This window comes from Motacilla alba, chromosome 18, assembly GCF_015832195.1.
Source record: "Motacilla alba alba isolate MOTALB_02 chromosome 18, Motacilla_alba_V1.0_pri, whole genome shotgun sequence".
Lineage (NCBI taxonomy): Eukaryota > Metazoa > Chordata > Aves > Passeriformes > Motacillidae > Motacilla > Motacilla alba.
The window spans coordinates 715,358-732,968 of NC_052033.1; the positions used below are offsets into that span (position 1 = coordinate 715,358).

Below are 17,611 nucleotides of genomic sequence, written 5' to 3' on the forward strand. Positions count from 1 at the left end.
ATCCTGTGCATTTAGACAGCATTTAATAGATTCAGTTCTCCTCCTTAGCTGAAGGAAGCATTTCTTTACCTTGTTTCAGTTTAGTAATGAATCAGCCCCCCTATGCCTGCTTGTTTCTAATAAACCACTTCACTAGCAGAAAAATCTTAATCAAAGTAGACTATGCCCATTCTGCCTTGGGTGGGTTTATTTGCTGAATCTTAGGAAGAGAATGATAAACTCCTAGAAAATACCTCAGCTGACTCAAGAGATGATCTGGAAAATTTGGGAGGGTGTTTTTAAATGTGCCAGGGCTCTGCATATTTGACTTCTGAGAGGGCTGACTGGTACAGTTTTCTATGTAGTTTTTAGATTGTTTGAATTATATGTGTAATGAAGTATTTCGTGAATTATTTCCCTCTGGGAGAGACTGGAGCTTGGAAAACATCAGATGGAAAGTTTGGGTATATGTCTGAGGTGCTTATTTGGGCTTACTTTTTCCTTAGGGAGAAGTTATGAAACTAATTAACTTAATGGGTTGGAAGAGGATTGAGGTGTCTGGCACAGCGAGGTAGAGGATGTAGACACTCTCCTGCTAAGCACTGTGGTCTCTTCTCATCCTTTTGAGAATGTGTTTTTAAATAGAGTTCCTGGCCTTGGGACTCTTGGTGGTTGATGGTGAGATTAGCTCTAATATAGGGACTGAGTCCTTGTCCTTGTGTCCTGGCTGTTGGTGAGAAACTGTCCCCTTTTCCCTACCCTGTGCTCAATCCTGTTGAGCTGCACGAAGTTTCACTTCAAAATGATGTTGATCTGGATGTTTAATGTCCAGTTCTGCTCAGGCTTTCTTCTTCCAAGCAGTCCAGTGTGTTCTGTAGCTTCCCTTCCTTAACAGTGGTTGGCACAAATTCCTGCAAAGCAAGGCAACCTCATCTCATTGCAGGTCCTAGCATTGTTTATATTGATCCTTGGATATTCATCTTGGATCACTAATGGATGTCAAATGGAGAAGGTAATAAATTTTTATTGCACTAGAATTAATCTCTCGCTTGGCTCTTTTGGACCAGGATCTTGTTAACAGAAGACACTGATCATCCTAAAGGATGGGGGGGACATTCAACCATTCAAGCACAACTTGTATCTCTTCCCCATGAGTTAAGCAGTAATGGTCAGAGAGGAGGAGAGTTTAAAACCTTGCTGAATGGATTTGGTTATTTAAGGTGCTCTGCAAAAGGTGAAGAACACCCAGGTTCTTCAGTACCTCAGGATGCTTTTCAGCAGCTGAGCCCCAAATCCACCTTGACATGTCTCTTTTCCTCAGTGGGTGAGACAAATCTGGATTTCAGACCCAGCTGCTTTGGTGCTTGGTGACTTTGTGTCAATCTTTGCTATGGTTTGAGGGGCTGTTTTGCCAATTGGTTCTGGAGCATTCTCATTTGCAGCAGACACGTGTTCCTTAATTATCACATCCTCAGTCCATCTCTCTGTGTTCAGCGCTTTCTGACGCAGGAGCAATAAACTGATTTGAGGGGAGGCTGTATTGAGCAGTGTTTAGAGAGAAAGCTGAAAGAGATTAGTCACAAACTCAAGAATACTTGTCAATAAGACAGTTGGTGTCAACTTTTGTTTGCTTTGGGCCCTTACCTTACATCACTTTTTAGTCAAAGGTTTCTTTAGTCTGTTGTGGTTTGTGCATTGCTCTAGGATAAAGTGGCAGTCCATAGTGGGCAGGTGTTGTGGTTTAACATAACTTGTTTTTTTATTTAAAAAGAGAAGAGTGGAGTTAAAGTCCCAATTAAAATAAAGGAACAAGAGAGAGAAGAGTAAAAAAAGGTTTGCAACTGACTGGTTGGCTTCTCTGTTAAAACCTCAAGTCCCATAACTGTTAAACCTGATTTGGCTCTTAGTTTTGCCAGTTATGCCTGTGGCATTGTATTCTGTGTGATTTCAGCATTTCATCCAACAACCATCAATTGCTTCACAAATCTGAATTCTGTGCATGCTTCCTGTCCTTTTTTTTTTTAAATCTGAGCAGTAAAAGCAAGACTCGGTGTAAGCAATGGTCTTGGATCAGAATATATCCCCACCAAGCAACATGTCAAACCGAGGGTTCTCTCCCCTGCTCCCTTTCTGGGTTTCCTTTTGTCACCTGAGAATACTTGTGATGCGAGGCATTTCCAATTTGCCTTGCAGATATTCTGAAACCGTCTCAAAAAAGGTTTCTTGGGGTTGTGCTAGTCTTAAAATAACTTGGATTTTGTTCTGTTCTGACTCTGTTGGGGTTGACAGAGACCTTGAGGTTTGGCAGACCTGCCCCTCTGAGTCCCAGTTCTTCGCTTCTGGTGACACCTTTTCTTGAACTGCTTTAAGAAGTCATGGAAAAGAGCAATGTGTAAATATTAATGTTGAATATTTGTCTTTAAAAATCTCTTTGGGATGCTCTACAAACCTATGCTGTATGTGCTGTGGCTTTCTAAGCACTGCCTGTTTACAGCATTTGGACCTGTTATTGTATTGCTAGCTGGTGCCATCCCATGGAGGACAGGCAGGGCTCTCTTAATGCCCATTTTGTCTCCCTCTTACAAGTAGCTTCTCTCAATCTCAATGTTCAGACTGCAGCCAGGGTTTCTTCTGTTTCTTCTGTTTCTTCTTGCAGTGAAGCCTTTTCTCTCCGGGATAGGTGAGGCTTGAGTGCTGCTTTGAGCAGAGGTGACAGTGCTGCACAGGACATGTCACCTCAGGGCATGGGCTGATAGCATGGTTGCCTTGTGTGCTTTAGGAGGTGCTAGAAGAAGCTCTCATGGGAAGCTGTATAGTCCAGATTCCTAGGATGGATCTTTGTTGGATGGTTTTGCAGCCCAGCTGGAAGAGATGCAACAGATTGGTGCTGCAGTGTACCCTAATTTAATCTTCCCCATCCTTGGAAGTCTTCAAGGCCAGGTTGGACAGGGCTTTGAGCAACCTGGTCTAGAGGAAGGTCTCTCCTCATGGCATGGGGGTGGAACAAGATCATCTTCAAGGTCCCTTCCAACACAAACCATTCTGTGATTCTGTGAAACACTAGTCTGTTAATAGACATCCAAGAGGGCAGTGAGGAAGTTCTTTATTGAAAAACCTTTACTTTCCACACTGAATTAAGTTCTCTGAGTATCTCTTTGATTACTTTTTCCCTCATTTTGCACAGGTTTTTAGCTTCCAAGAGCTGAACTGTTACACTGTAGCTTCCCACTGTCTGTTTTTAGGGTTATAAAAAACCCTCAATGTTTTACACTGGTGACTTAAAGCATGGTGGGGGGAAAAGCTCCAGGCAGATTTGGCTCCATTGCTGTTGAGCCTGGGATACCCCGAAGCCACCCCATCAATGCTAATGGAAGTAGACTGGTGAGGGCTATTGCTATTCATACCTAAACTGAGCATGTACTTGGGCAGAGGCCACAGTTTAATATTTAATGTTCTGTAAGGCTGTACTGAGAGCTTTTAGTGAAATGTGTCAGTAAAGGAGTGCTGTAGCAGTGATAGCAAATGGCTGAGAGCCAAGAGGATCCTGAGCTCAACTTCTGCCCAAGGCATGTTCTCTGATACCCAACAGCTTACTTGACCCCCTGTGTCTCAGCCAATTTAGCTGTAAAATTAAGCAACAAAGAAAGCTTCATGACAAATGGACATGTCTGGAGGTGAACTTTCAGTGCAAGCTTTGCTCTTCTGATGAATTCATCTTGCTGGCAGAATTTCTGGTTTTTAATCTAATGTGTGATTTTGTTGTCCTTCCAGGCAGCTTTCACGCTCCTCCTGGGTCCTTTCACCTTCTTCAATGTGCAGAAGACCAAGTATCTTCAAATCATGACGTCCCTCATGAGATGGATAGGTGAGTCTTGGCAGAGGCTCGGCCACCTCTTTACCATTGATGGAGCCCAAGTCACACCACTGACGCTTCTCTTTGGCAAGATCTTCTTGTTTGGAAGCAAGTGCTTGTCAAAACAACCTCTTTGAGGACAGTTGTGCAGGCCTAATAAATCTTTGAGGAGAAAGGTTTTAGTCTAGGATGAAATTTCTGATTAAAACAAAACAAATTGTTCTCCATCAAACGTGGCTGGTAAATGAGGTTTTAGTCTGGTTTGTGTGAGGAGCAGAAGAGGTTTGGCAGAGTCTCCTGTCTGGGTGCTGGCTGCGATACCCACCAGCTGGAAGTTTCTTGTTCTCACACATATGCACAACAGACTTTGGACAGTGTTTGTTTTGATATGATAAACAAAGGCATTTCTTGCAGACTTTCCACTCTTAGTTTTATCATCTGCTTGCATTTATTTTCCTTGGGTCCTTTATGGTAAGATGTGTTGCATTGGAAACCCCCAAACCAATGTGTGTTGTCCTTCGGAAGTCCTGCTCCCATGAGCTCTTTCCAAAATATTGCCAAGAACTTCTGGGAAGACAAATCATTCCCTTAAGGGAAGTAAGACATCATTATTACTCCTGTTGTTTTTTTTTCCCAATGCCTTTGTTATTCAAAGATGCAGCTGCCTCATGTCTGGCTTGTGTGTGTACATACTGTTAAAGGCTGAGAGGTGTGTGTGGGTTGTGGAGGTTTATGTTCAGGTTTGTCTTTTTTTGTGTCACCTAGACAGAGTGATTGATACTTAGGGCTAATAAAGAGCATTTCTGCAGGTTAATGATCAGCATTTCTACAGGTTAACAGTCTCCTGGTGTGTAAATCCAGAACACTCAGACACAGAATTAGCTCTGTTTATACCTATCACTGAAATAAGAAGAAAAGCTGCTTCTCTAACTATTTTCCATTACACACATACTCTTGGCCTGACTGCAGTTGGGTATTGTCCCTTCTCTGTGAATTCATCCTGTTTGGACGTGGCTGGCAGTCACTGCAGAGGAATAGAGATCCTCTGTTCTAGAGAATTCCTGAGATGGGGTTAAGCAGTTGACACCCAGGAAAATTAAGTTGGATTTTAAGCTCTCAAGTCTAAGATGTTGAACAGTTTGAGTTAATGAATCCTGACTTTGGATGGTGTGAAAATCCTGAATGCCTGTTTTTCTCCTTTGTTGTCTGAGCACATGAAAGGTTTGAAAGCCCCCCCCCCATTGTTCAGAGAAAGAGGTTATCTCATTAAGGGGTACTAAAGGAAATGAGGAAGTTTTGCATGGGGATTTTTTGTTGTTTTTTTTCTTTATAAGAGTGATCTCTGCTCAGCTGACTGGCCTGATTCCAGTCACCTTGCCTCCTCTTTCCTGGTAAAGACATCAGTCAGTCCTCATCCTGTCTCTGTGACAGTCTGATGCCTGCCTCATCTGCCATTAGTTTCCCTTTAGCCAGCTCCTTCCAGTACAAGGATTGCTAAACCTTGGTGTGATGGCAGAACTGTTCCTCTCTTTCATGGCTTGATGGAGGGGGATAAAGGCAGTGTTTGGAGAAGTGTAGGGGAAATTTATGCTTTAGCCTGATTGATTCCTGCGTCAGCACGCTGGGGAACAGCTGCCCCAGATAATGATAGTTAATGACCCTGACAGCACCTCAGTGGCTACTTAGAAGAACGGATTCCGTATGTGTACAATGAGGGATAGATTTATTGGGAAAGACAATTTGTCAAAAAGGCATGTGATGTAGGGAGCAGAGAAAAAGCTCTTGCTGCAAATCTCGGGGTAAAGATCAGTCTCATACTACTGAGATTTGTCAAACTGGCTTCTCCCATGTCCTCACATCACTGCTGTCCCCTCCTCCAAAAGCAGAGCTGTGAGTTAAACACAGGTTGGTGTTTAGAGAGCTTAGATCCTAAAGAGTGGTCTTGGGTAGCGTTTTGTGGTCTTCTGGACTTTTCCTGCTGGCATGCCAATGGCCAGATATGAACTCTTTGTCCTGGTATAAACTGTGCCTTTCCTTCACCTTCCTTGGGTTGGTTTTAGCCATGTGGTGCTGATGGTGGTTCTGCAAAGCACTCTGGGCAGCAGAGCAACACTGCAGCTTCCCACAAATCTGCTGGGGGAAAGAAAACCTTCTCATGTGGACAGTGGCTTATTCAGCTTACCTGTGCTCATTGGCTTGGTGTGGATGGGAATCTGACCCATGCTTTGCATCATGATTTGAAAAAAATCAAGCCTCCCTAAGCTGCGAGGTCAGTACAGACTTTGCAATGTGCCTCTCACAGGACCCACTACACACCCTTCTCCCCAGCCCGGTGGAAAGTCCCTGGATTTCTGAGAGAAGAGGCTGATGTAAAGCAGCACTGCCCCAGGTGTACTGGTGATTCAGATGATAGCAGCTGAGAGGATGGTTCTTGGCAGCAGAGAGAGCTAGCTGTGTGTGAAGGTCATTTCTGCTGGTGTTTGTAACAGTGTCAGCCTTGCCTTTGAAAGTTGCTTCCCCTCTTTCTCCTGATCTAAGTGATAATCAAATATCACCAGCCTCTTCCAGAGCCTTATGCTCATCACAAGCAGCACATCGGCTATCAAAGCCTACAGCAGTCTTATTCCACACCTCACAGATAAAAAAAAAAAATCATTTTCTCTCTGAAAAATAGGCTTAAACATTGGGATCTGAGCTGGAAATTAAAAATGGACCAGTTCAAAGAATGTGGAGATGTTCCAGGGATAGGCCTTTATTTGGCATCCTCCCAGGATAAGGGACTAAGCCAGGACAGGCACCTCTGAAGCCTCTGAAAGGAGAAAGTTGAAGGAGGAGCTATCAAGCCCAAGTGTTGTGCTGCCAGAGAGCCCAGACAGATGGGCTCTCCCTGTCTGGGCCTGTTGATCACGGACAGCTCATCTGGAAAGAAGGCTGGCATGGCAAGGCACTTCCCTGCCAGAAGTGATAGGAGCACAGAGGGTGGATCTGTGTCTCCAGGTGGAGTGGGGCTGGTGGCAGACAGGGCTTCCAGAGGAATCAAGCTGTTGCCAGTCTTCTGAAGAGTAGCAGTTACACACTTGGCTGCAGAACTGATTGTCACTTGGCATTGGTGAGTGCCAATGGTTAAATTCAGTGCAGCAGTCGGTGCTTGAACTGCTGGCCTTAGCCTTGCTTAGAGATCTCTGTTCTCCAGGAGCTGGCAGATGAGTAAGGCTTTGCCTACCCAAGTTCTCATCCCTTTCCCAGTACAGAAGCTCCTCAGGCTGCTTTGTCAGCCTTTTGCAGGTACCTAAGCTGCCTTGGGAGATGGAGCAGAGGCACCCTAAGGGGTGCGACAGGGAGCCTGCCTGCTGTGCTTCCCTGGACAAAGGGCCAGTCATGAAATATAATTTGATTTAAATCCTGACAATGGTGCCTACAGTGAAGCCTTGTTTTGATTTGTGGTTAGAACCTTGTTGGCTCACCCAGCTCTGGGGCCATGTGTGTACAAATTGTTCCTGTGGGGTGAGGAGGGTCCTTCCCCAAAGTGTAATTCCTGCCTTTCTTTCAGCTCTCTTCCACCTCAGCCTCATGAAAGTGTAGAGCTGTTATTAGGTCAATTCCTTTACCAGTTTTGGAGCCTGTTTCCAGGTCTCTTACAAAGTTATTGGAGCAGGGCTTCCTGCAGAAGGCTAAACCAACTGAGCCATCAATAAATTTAGAGCTGTTGGTATTTCTAATTCTACTATTTGGATTTCAGACACTTTTTTTTTTTCCTGGAGAGTTTAAATCTATGGTGGCAATGAATTGCTCTCTAAAGAGACTTGCTTATCTAGCTGGGTTTTTTCCCTCTCATTTCTTCAATCCTGATCAAGTGGGTACTGTTAGGGGTGAGCTGCTGAAGCGCACAGCCCAACAAGAGAGACTGAGCCAGGCAAGTCCCATACACCTCTCACTGCAGAGGGGATGCAGCTCACTGGGGCACAGCCCTACCTCTGTATTATTGGATAATATTGGATAATAACTGTCTAGCAGCATCATGGGATAGGATATGGATTAGGAAAGATAACAAAAGGACAGAGCTTGGTGGAGCTGAGCAGCAAACACTGGGCTATTGTGTATTAAGCAGCTAACCCGATTAATTGCAGCCTGTTGCAGCCCGAGATGTCCAGCTCTATAGGTGAGGACTGCTGGCTCTAAAGACATTGGTAGTGTGATTATTACTGCTGTTATTAAATTGTCTTTGCCAAATGTTCCCAGACAGCTCCCACGTGGGCCTGTGCTCTGTGTGCTGCTCATGATGCTATATTGTAGTTATTAGAAAGTATTGTATTTTAATGAAGAGATAGTTCATAGAGTAATAAACTTCTGAGTTTGGTAGAACAGGCTCAGTTCTCTCTCCCTGTTGGATCACACCACATCTATTCAAGTAAATGCAGCCCTTGAGACAGAGCCTTCACAACCCTGCCCAAACAATGATCTCACAATTACATTTTCAGGAATAAAATCTCTACCCCAGTTCTTTCCCCTGGCCGATAAGATGGAGGGAAAGCAAACAAGAATTTCTGGGAAGTCTATGTTAAACCCTTCTTTTCTCCATCCCATCCCCTTCCAGGATACTTGGTAGAAGGCTTCTGGGGCAGAAACTAGGAAAGGGCTATCCAGAGCATGCTAGTGGGGCTGACTTTCTATTATCTGGTGATTTCTCTGGTAGTTCTGCTCTTTCCACCAGACCTTTGCCATTTACAGCACTGCTCTGTAGAGAACTGGTCTTAGACCATCTCACCTTGTGAGCAGTCTCAGGTAACTGTCACTGCCATCCTTAGCAGCAGAGCTATCTGTGCTGGAGTTGACTTGCTGCAGAAACCTGGAGTCCCTGTGCTACATCCCTTCAAGTACTGAGACTGAGAATTACAGAGGAGGCTGATTTAGGGAGGGGGTGACAGTTATCTGAAGTCCTGCTTTTCCAGTCTCCTGCTGAGAAATCAGCCTGCCAGTGCCCACAGTCCTCAAGGTGGGTGGCCTCTTTTCACATCAGAAATTGAGCTTTCTGCAAATAGCTTAAGGAGGGACCATTTTGATCTCTGCCTCTCTCCTTTCACACTGCCGGGCCTACAGGAGGATGAGGGAATTGGACTGTAAATCAGGACACTGTTGCATGTTCATGCTGACATGCTGCTTCAACAAAGTTACTTCATGTTCTTATATCCTTTTTGGAGCAGATGAAGCTGCTGCTAGAGTCCGGGGTAAATAATTCACTAAGAGAAGTGAATATATTTATGAAGAGTTAGTTAAAATGCTGTGCTTCTGTCATGCCTGCTTTTGGAATTGTCGGCTGAGGAGCTCATTTCAGTGCTGTTTGTGGGAGGCAATGGGGTGAAGCAGTGCCTGTGTGAGAGGAAGAGCCTTGTGGGCTTCAGACACAGATGGAGAGTGATTTGGCGTTCTGGACGGGACCACTGAGATCCTGCCTGAGGAACTGATGCTCCTGAAAAGATCACTTTATTCAGGCAGCAGCAGACACTGATGGGCCTGAGAGCTGAAGAAGGGGAGCTGGACATGTAAGGGCATATTCAACCCTGCAAAAGGGTATGGATGACTGTGCCCACACAGGTTTTCAGAGTGGGGCTATGGCATGAAAAGCTGCTTTCTGTTCAGAGTGGACATTGGTGAAACAAGATGATAAAAAACTTCACTGTGTAGGGCCCAAGGCAGGATATGGCTAAGTGTGCAGTGCACCTGGATGGTATGGGACATGGGTGCTCTGCAGCCAGTGCTTTCCAAAGCATGCACAGCCGTAGTTCGGGATCACAGTGACACCAAAGTGTGTATTATTCCCTTCTCTCAGAAGACTAAATTATGACATGGACAGAGGAGTGACTGTCAGAGCTAATAGGCCAAGCCAGCAGCAGAGCTGAGAGTAGAGTCCTGGTTGCAGAGGTTTTATGGTTCGTTTGCCAAAGGTGACTGGCAGAGAGAGGACCATAAACTATGTGGGTAATTTTCCCCCAGAAGCAAGCAAGCCTCACTGGCTGCTCTTTCCTTCCCATATGTTGAGAAAAAGCATCTGTGATAAACGCCTGAGTGCAAGGCCATTTTTCTGCTCTGAACTGTTGCTGGTGTGCAGATGTCTGTGGGACCAGCTGATGTGGGCTGTGATGGGGCAGCTGCGCTGGTTTCATGGCAGGCATTGTTACCACCGTTGGGGAAGCTAGTTGTAAATCTTGGTTATGGTATTGCAAGCCTGATGAAGAAAAGCAGGGAAATGGTGCCCTTAGAACAGAGAAGCTCTACTAAACTGTTTTTTTTAACTGGTTGCCAAAAAGTCCTGGTAGTACTTTTTAAATGGAATTTCCCTTTGTGAAAAAAAGGGGCTCCACCTGGTCCAAGGCAGCAGTGTCTGAGTTGGCTGCAGCAGGAGCAAGCCAGGCCTGGAGGAGTGGAGGTGCCTGAGAGGCTTTTTCTTGCTTTCTTGGTAAGCTGTGTCACACTTCTGTGTATAAGCAACAGTCCCCTGCCGTGTGGACCCTCCCTCAGGCTTTGGGGCAGGGAGGGTAACACTGTCCAGACAAGTCCTTGCTCTCCATTAGAGGAAGGAGCCACAGTGATACTCCACAACTTTTGCTCATACCTTTTTTCTGGGCAGTAATTTCCCTCCTCTTTTCTTTCTGACGTTTCTCTCTGGGGATTTGCTGTCTTCTATGAACATGTCCATCTTATTTCCCCACAGTCTCTGCACTCATAAATCCTTCATCTTCCTAGAGATGGTGTTTTAGGCTCTGTCATTGTCAAATCCGATCCTTAACTACTCCAGCTCCCACATCTAATGGAGCAAACCTGGTTTTCATGTTGCCTCTTTACTGTTAATTCATATAGAAACCCCCTCTGAAGGTTGGAGAAGTTAATCAGTTGCTGCTCTGGAGTTTGTGGAGAACTGGAGGTCATGAACAAGTGGCAGGATATAGCTTCTGCAAGAGAAACTGGCTAAATGAGTTTTAAATTTAAAAATCAATGTCCTAATTTCAGATACTTTCTTCTGCCAGCATGTTGGACTCCAGCTGTGCTTTAATACTTCAAATGACAAAGAATCCAGAATGCCTAGTGGTTCCAGAGTTGTAGTGGTCTCTTCAGCTTGCCCACATCACTGCTGGAAGCCAGATGGGTCTGAGAAGGGACACCAACATCCTAGAAAGACATCAGCAGGGAAGTAGACAGCACAAGTGTCAGGTGGGGATGCAGAAGGTAGAACTGTCTTGACGTGTTCCTCGCCCGTTCAGTGTGTACAGAGCAGATGCTCCTGGTTTTTTGCCCTTTCTATGAAAAAACTGCCTAATGTTAAACCAAATGAGATCTGTTCCTCTGTTTAAGAGTGGCCTGCTGTGTTTTCACTTGGTATGGGATTGAGGTGGGGAGAAATCTTCCCCTTTCCAAAGAGATTGGATTTAAGAAGCTCCTGAAAACATCTTTTTCCTGGAATCCATCATTTTGCGTAATGTATGAAAAGGGAAGCAAGTGGCGTGCATTGGGATAGGGTGATCTATTATCATTATTTCCTGGCATATTGATTCTCTGCATGGACAGGAAAGCTCTGTCACACCGCCAGCCAGCGGTGACGGATGGCCCTGCCACAAACGTGTCGTGGCACCAGCTCAGACAAATGGCTGGGGGCAGGGGAGCAGCCAGGCGTGGGGTGGCTGCACACCACTGCATCTCTGGTCCCTGGAACGGGTGGCAGGCAAGTGTGGTGATGTTCTCTTCAGGCTTTCCTTGCAGAAGGAGGAATGGGAGTAGCGACCGGGCTGGAGAAGATGTGACCATCTCACAAGTACCGTGTCTTGCAGGGATGCAAGGGGGGGTTAAGCCAGAAGCTCATTCTGAGCATCAGTTCTTGCAGGAACCTGCCTGTAAGGGGGAAAAAATGTGTTTGAGGCTTGGACGTATTTTCTTTTCTGCAATAGCCTTTCTGCAGAGAGATGAAACTCATGTACAAACACCATTTTTCATTTACAGAGGTGTTTTCTCTGACTCTGTAAAATGTTCCTTAAATTCAGAATGGCTAAATTATCTTCTCTGCTTCTCTGCAGCTCTGTTATGTTTCTATCGAAATGCACAAAAATGTATTTCTTAATATCCGCAGACTCACATATTTCCCAAACTGTACTACTTTGGATGTCTGCTCATCCATATTCATCCTTACTTCACCTGCAAGAATGAGAGCAGAACTGTCCTGTCTCTGAATCAACATCTCCTGAGTCAAGCAAGAGAGGAGCAGTAGCTGACTGCAAAGTCTGCTTTATCTGAGAACATTTGTTCCTAAGATAGTGAGGGGAGCAAAGAGAGTCTGCAGGAGAGGCAGTTGGATGGCTGGGATGAGACTCATCACAATTTTCCTTTATGGTGTAGTCCCTCTTTATTTTTTTCCTCAGGCTCACTTAGATCCTTCACTAAAAATGATGCTTGAACATCTAGAAGAGACAAGATGAGACAAGAAGTGGCCTCTGTGCCTTGCTGACTGCCAAGCCTGTGGTGTGGGGGCTTGGAGTGGGTTTAACACTGCGTAAAAATCAGGACAAGCAAAACCCTTGATTGCTTTTTAAGCATTTATATAAAACAAGGCTTAAAGCAAGTTTTTCATGTAACCATCTAACAAGCCAAGATGCCATCACTGTCGACCTTGCTTTGTGGCTCTGGGTGCTGTTGGTCATGGTCTGAAGGTGTTTCATACCTGGAGCACATTGCTTGTGTCCTATGTTCTGTGTGGAGAGGAATGCATCAAGCATTTTTTTGTGAATCCCATGTCTTCACCAGGATTCTTATGGTGAAGGAATGCTGTTGGACAGTTGATGTGACAACAGTAGGTGAGATGAAATAGTGTCGTGTGACTCTGCCTTCAGCTTGCTGGCTCAGGTAGTGGAAGTGAGTGGGAGCTTTGTGTGTGCCTGAGGATCTTGTGCTGTCTCTTTTCTGCTCAAAGCTGCCTGTCCGTCAGCCTGTCATCTTCTTTTCATTTTGACTTATCATCCAAACCATATCTAGGATTCAGAGTTTCATTTTTTGGATCGCCTCTTCTCAGGGACAGAGAGATAAATTTGACAGGCAAGTGTTCTAGCTCTCCAGTTCCAGGAGTGAGAAACTCTTCTGCCTCAGGGACTGAGAGAAAACAACTATGGGGCAGCACCTTTGTTGTCCTTTCTCAGGCTGGAATTGTGCAGGGGGGGTTTCCAGTTTACTCAGCTCCTTTCCTCTCAAGGGTCTTGCATCTGCAGAGCACCAGTGCTCAGGCAGGGGAAGCAGAGCTTGCCTTGTTGGAAGCAAAACTAGTTTGGATCTTAGTATTGGATCCTCACTTCTTGTAATTATAATAAATTTCTGAAATGCATATTTAATGAAAAACAAATATATTAAATTCTAGTTGCTTAAGCCAAAGACCATTCATCATTTAGGGAATGCACAAGAATTCTGCTCCTTCAGTGTTCCCTGCCAGAAAAGCACACGTCAGGGCAGAAGAGAGTCTGTGGGAGATGCTTCAAGGATGGGGTGCTGCCTGCCTGAAAGTTTTCCTGACCTGGTCCTGTTGGCACTGATGCAGAAAGTGGGGCTTTGAGCCAATGGTGAGAGTGGGTTTGGGGGATGGAAAAAGATCACTCATTACTGTGTTGAGCAGAGCATGGGGAGATCCACTGTCTAGTGTGCAGGGGAAGAGGTGTGAGACTTCTGAGTCATGTCTTAGCCCAGATACAGGACCAGCTCAGGATGGGGCTGCAGAGCCTGACCACCTCTCCCAGGCAAGAAGGAAAGGAACAGTCTCAGCACATTTCCAGAGCTGCCCAGCCTGCTTTGTCTTATTACTCAGGGCATCCTTTCCTCTTCCTCGTAGCCTGTGCAACCCCAGGGAGTGCAGCCATGTCACATCACCTGGAACACAGCTCTTTCTGGGTCTCTTGCTGAGCAGATGTGGCTGGCAAGCATCTCGCCTCCGGGGAGCAGTGGGGGAGGCACAACAACTGTATCCTTGTTCGCAGTGCCCCTCACCTGCTGGGCTTGAGTGAAGGCAAGGGGAATTGCACACCCCCAGAGCAATGAGCTGTTGCCTTCCATATCCCTCTGTGACTGCCCTTGGGGGAGGAAGTAGGGCCTAGCACTCTCAAAACAACCTGGCCTCGCAGTATCGTGAAGGAATGGATCTGCTGCTGTCAGTGCAGTGTTTGGGGAGGGCTGGTAGACGTGCCCTGTCACTGGGAAACAGTTGGAAAGGAGAGGAGGTTTCCTGAGGCAGCCTAGGATGAAATGCAGCATGTAGCTTGGGAAGGGTACAGTATTGAGCTGGTGTTTGCTGCAGGAGAACGTGAATATCTGAGAGAGGGTTTTGGAGAGTGCTGGGGGTGTATGGGAGGCAATGTTCAGTGAGAATAATCTGATCTTTCTGGGCACAAGAGAGGCAGCATTCACTAACCGGTCTGTAACTGTTTTCCCTAGTCCCATCCCTGGCAGGGTTTCCCATCTCCAGCCGCCTGTTGTGGGGAGCAGGATTGGACCAGAGCAAGCCCGTGATCTTGTCACCCCATGGTGAGCCTGCCCAGCTCCTAGCACTGGTGCCAGCCTCCTATGGACTTGAACTGTGCACTGCACTGTTTAATTCCTCTGGATTTATATTAATGACATTCAAAGTTGTCTGTAGTAGTTGTTTCAGCACTTTGTTGATTTTTTTCATTAGGTGATAATTCATGGCTCTGTTCCTGTGCCTCAGACTGGTGCAAGGACAGCTCTGTGCAAGCCACAGTGGCTCACCCATTGTAGTACCAGACTGTAAATCTCACTGCTTGCTGCCCTGCCAGGCAGGTCCTTTTCTCCCCATTACTTGTTAACTCCAGCAGCTGATGATCATCTTTCCTAGGTTGATGCAATTTTTGTGACTCCAGAATTAAGTTTTCTGCTGCTTTTATATGCCATGGTAGGAATGAGAGTCTCGCTGTAACTGCTCTGGCACAAATTTCCACCCTCAGAGTAATAAGAGCATTAGCCCAGTCTCCTCAATTCATGTTGTCCCTGGCATGTTGTTATTCGTAATAAGCTTTGTAAAATGTTGTTAGGCTTTTTCCTGTCATAAGTGAAGGGTAGACAAGCAGACTGTGTGTCTAGAGATGATGAATTTTAATAGCAGTCTTTCAGTGCTGCTTTCGTCCCTTCCAGACTGGCTTCTCCACCCTGGGATTAGCTACAGACAGCCTGTTCCTCCTACCCAGGAAATGGCTGGCTAGTTCTTGCTCTATCATGCTTGACAGATCCCAGGGACAGGAAAGCTTGCTAGTAGCTGCTGCTTCTGTGCATGTAGGGGAGGTCTTGAAAACACTAGTCCAGTTAGAAATGTGTAGGACTATTACTGGGGTTGACTGGAACCAAGTCAGAGCTCAATCATCTTTAAGCCTTTTTCAAATGACAGTATTCAGCCAGTGTGTGTGCAGCAGAAGCATCTATGGACCAAAACCCTTGAGGGCTTAGGGTTCACCAGCCATGTCAGCCTTCTGCTTCTGAAGGGCACGGCGCAGCCCTGTGCTCTTGGGGGTGGGAGGGCGAGTCCCTGTGGGAAGGAGACTGGAGGGAGATGCCTGAGCCCATTCCCTTATCTGCTAACTGGCATTGACAGGAAATTGCAATTAATTCCTGTGCACCTTGCCTTTAGTGTAGCACCCTCAGATAAGGTGGTGCATCAAAGAGATAAGGAGATGCTCTTGCATAGCAGGAGAAAGCCGGTGCAAAGACTGCCAGTGCAATGGGAGGAGGTCATGAGGAGCGTGGGCCTGGGCTTGACCTGAGACCTTCTCTCTCTCTCCAGCTTTCATCCTCATGATTATTCTGGCCCTCATCCGCATCAGCAGAGGCCAAGCTGAAGGTCACCCGTCCATGGCCCAGCTATCGGGCATCCGCAATCTGTTTGGGGTGTGCGTCTATTCCTTCATGTGCCAGCACTCCCTGCCATCCCTCATCACCCCCATCTCCAAGAAGAAGCATGTCAACAAGCTCGTGCTGCTCGATTACATCCTGATCCTGGCGTTCTACAGCCTCTTGTCCTTCACTGCCATTTACTGCTTCCACAACGACACCCTCATGGACATGTACACGCTCAACTTCACCAACTGTGAGATCATCAGCGTGGCCTTCATTCGGTACTTCCTGGGCCTCTTCCCGGTCTTCACCATCAGCACCAACTTCCCCATCATTGCAGTGACCCTGCGCAACAACTGGAAGACCCTTTTCCACAGAGAAGGGGGCACCTACCCGTGGGTGGTGGATAGGATTGTCTTTCCTGCCATCACACTGATTCCCCCAGTGCTGGTGGCTTTCTGCACCCACGATCTGGAGTCCTTGGTGGGGATCACTGGAGCCTATGCCGGGAATGGGATCCAGTATCTCATCCCAGCTTTCCTCGCATACTGCAGTCGGAAGGACACTCAGCTGGTCTTCGGCAGCGGGACGGTGAACAAGCACCTCTCCCCTTTCCGGCACAGCTTCTGGATTGTGTTCGTGCTCATTTGGGGTTTCTCTTGCTTCATATTTGTGACTGCAAACATTGTCCTGAGTGAATCAAAGCTCTGATGAGGGTTAGCAGCACACTCCCTCTGGAGCTCCAGAGACTCCAGCATTTCAGCTCCCCCTCCGGAACTGTGCAGTGATGGGGAGAGGCAGTATGAAGGGAAGTTTCCAGGCCTTTGGCTTGATGACACAGACTTTCTTCACTCCACTTCGGGTGTGAGTGGAGTGGATTCAGCCTTGTTACAGTTCTGGTTCTCGGACGAAGCCCTGGGGCTGAGCCCTTGGCAGCCTACTCCGTTAACCAGTGTCCAGCCATTCCTGCCTTTGGCTCTGTCAGAGCAGCACATTCTCTGTCTGTCCCTCTGTGGTTCTCTGTGTGCTGCAGGTCTCGGCACACAGGAGAGAGACAGCCTTGGTTGCATCACTAAATGTCCCTTCTCCCAAAGGCAGGAATGTGCTGTGCAGAATCCAACAGGAGTTTGGGATAACTGAGTCTCTTCTTTCTGCTGAGACTCCTTCAGACCAACCTCCTGTGCCAGCTGAAGGAAAACATAAGGGTGGAAATAGACCTAATTCAGAAGGAAAAAATTTTGTGCGGTTACATTTTCTTTTTCTAGAAGCATTATCACGTCTGTGCACATTGCCCGGGATGGGGGATCTTTTGCTTAGAGCTGGATTTCTGCAGCCTGGGAGTTTACATTCACATTTCCATCCTGTTCTCATGTGCTGTGACAGCTGTGCAGCTCAGTTGGGCAGAGCAATGCCCCTCTGCATGCAGGGATACAGCTCTTCCCACTGGAAAGGAAATCAGCCTTGCTTCCCTCAGCACCAGCACACAACTCAGAGCTTTCCTCAGGCAGAGCCCTTCTCTCTATGTCAGCTTTGCCCGGGGCTGGTACAAGCAGCCAGGCCCCGAACTCCAGCGGCCTGGATCCGGATCGGTGTGGGCTGGGGAGGTGCTAATTACCCAGTCCTGACACGCGAGAGGCTTCGGCTGTGCACACTGTTTCGTTCCCGGCTCCCCGCGTAGGGTAATTAGCCTTGAAACAAGGTGGGTGTTAACTCAGGGGAATGAGCTGGTGCCAGAAGGAAGCGGCTGTGCCCTGGCTCAGCCCTGCCTGCAGCAGCAGAGCTCCCGAAACAGGGGAGCAAAACCTGAAACCCTGCTGGAACTGGGATTGACCCCTTCTTGTCTTTCTGCGCAGGGCTAAGGTGGGCTTGGGGCTGCTCCTGCTCTGCTTCTTTCAGAATTGGGCTGCTCCTACCTTA

At 46.8% G+C, this 17,611-nt stretch overlaps 1 protein-coding gene across 4 annotated transcripts in view; it reads left to right on the forward strand.

Moving 5' to 3' along the window:
- Positions 1-16,930, forward strand: part of TMEM104 (transmembrane protein 104) — a 41,639-nt gene extending 24,709 nt beyond the window's left edge. For all 4 annotated transcript variants that reach the window (XM_038157168.1, XM_038157169.1, XM_038157170.1 and 1 more), the window contains exons 9-10: positions 3,751-3,844; positions 15,645-16,930. In XM_038157168.1, the coding sequence (XP_038013096.1) occupies positions 3,751-3,844; positions 15,645-16,405 (855 nt within the window). In that variant the 3' untranslated portion in view covers positions 16,406-16,930. The remainder of the gene's footprint in view (positions 1-3,750; positions 3,845-15,644) is intronic.
- Positions 16,931-17,611: the final 681 nt, after the last annotated feature.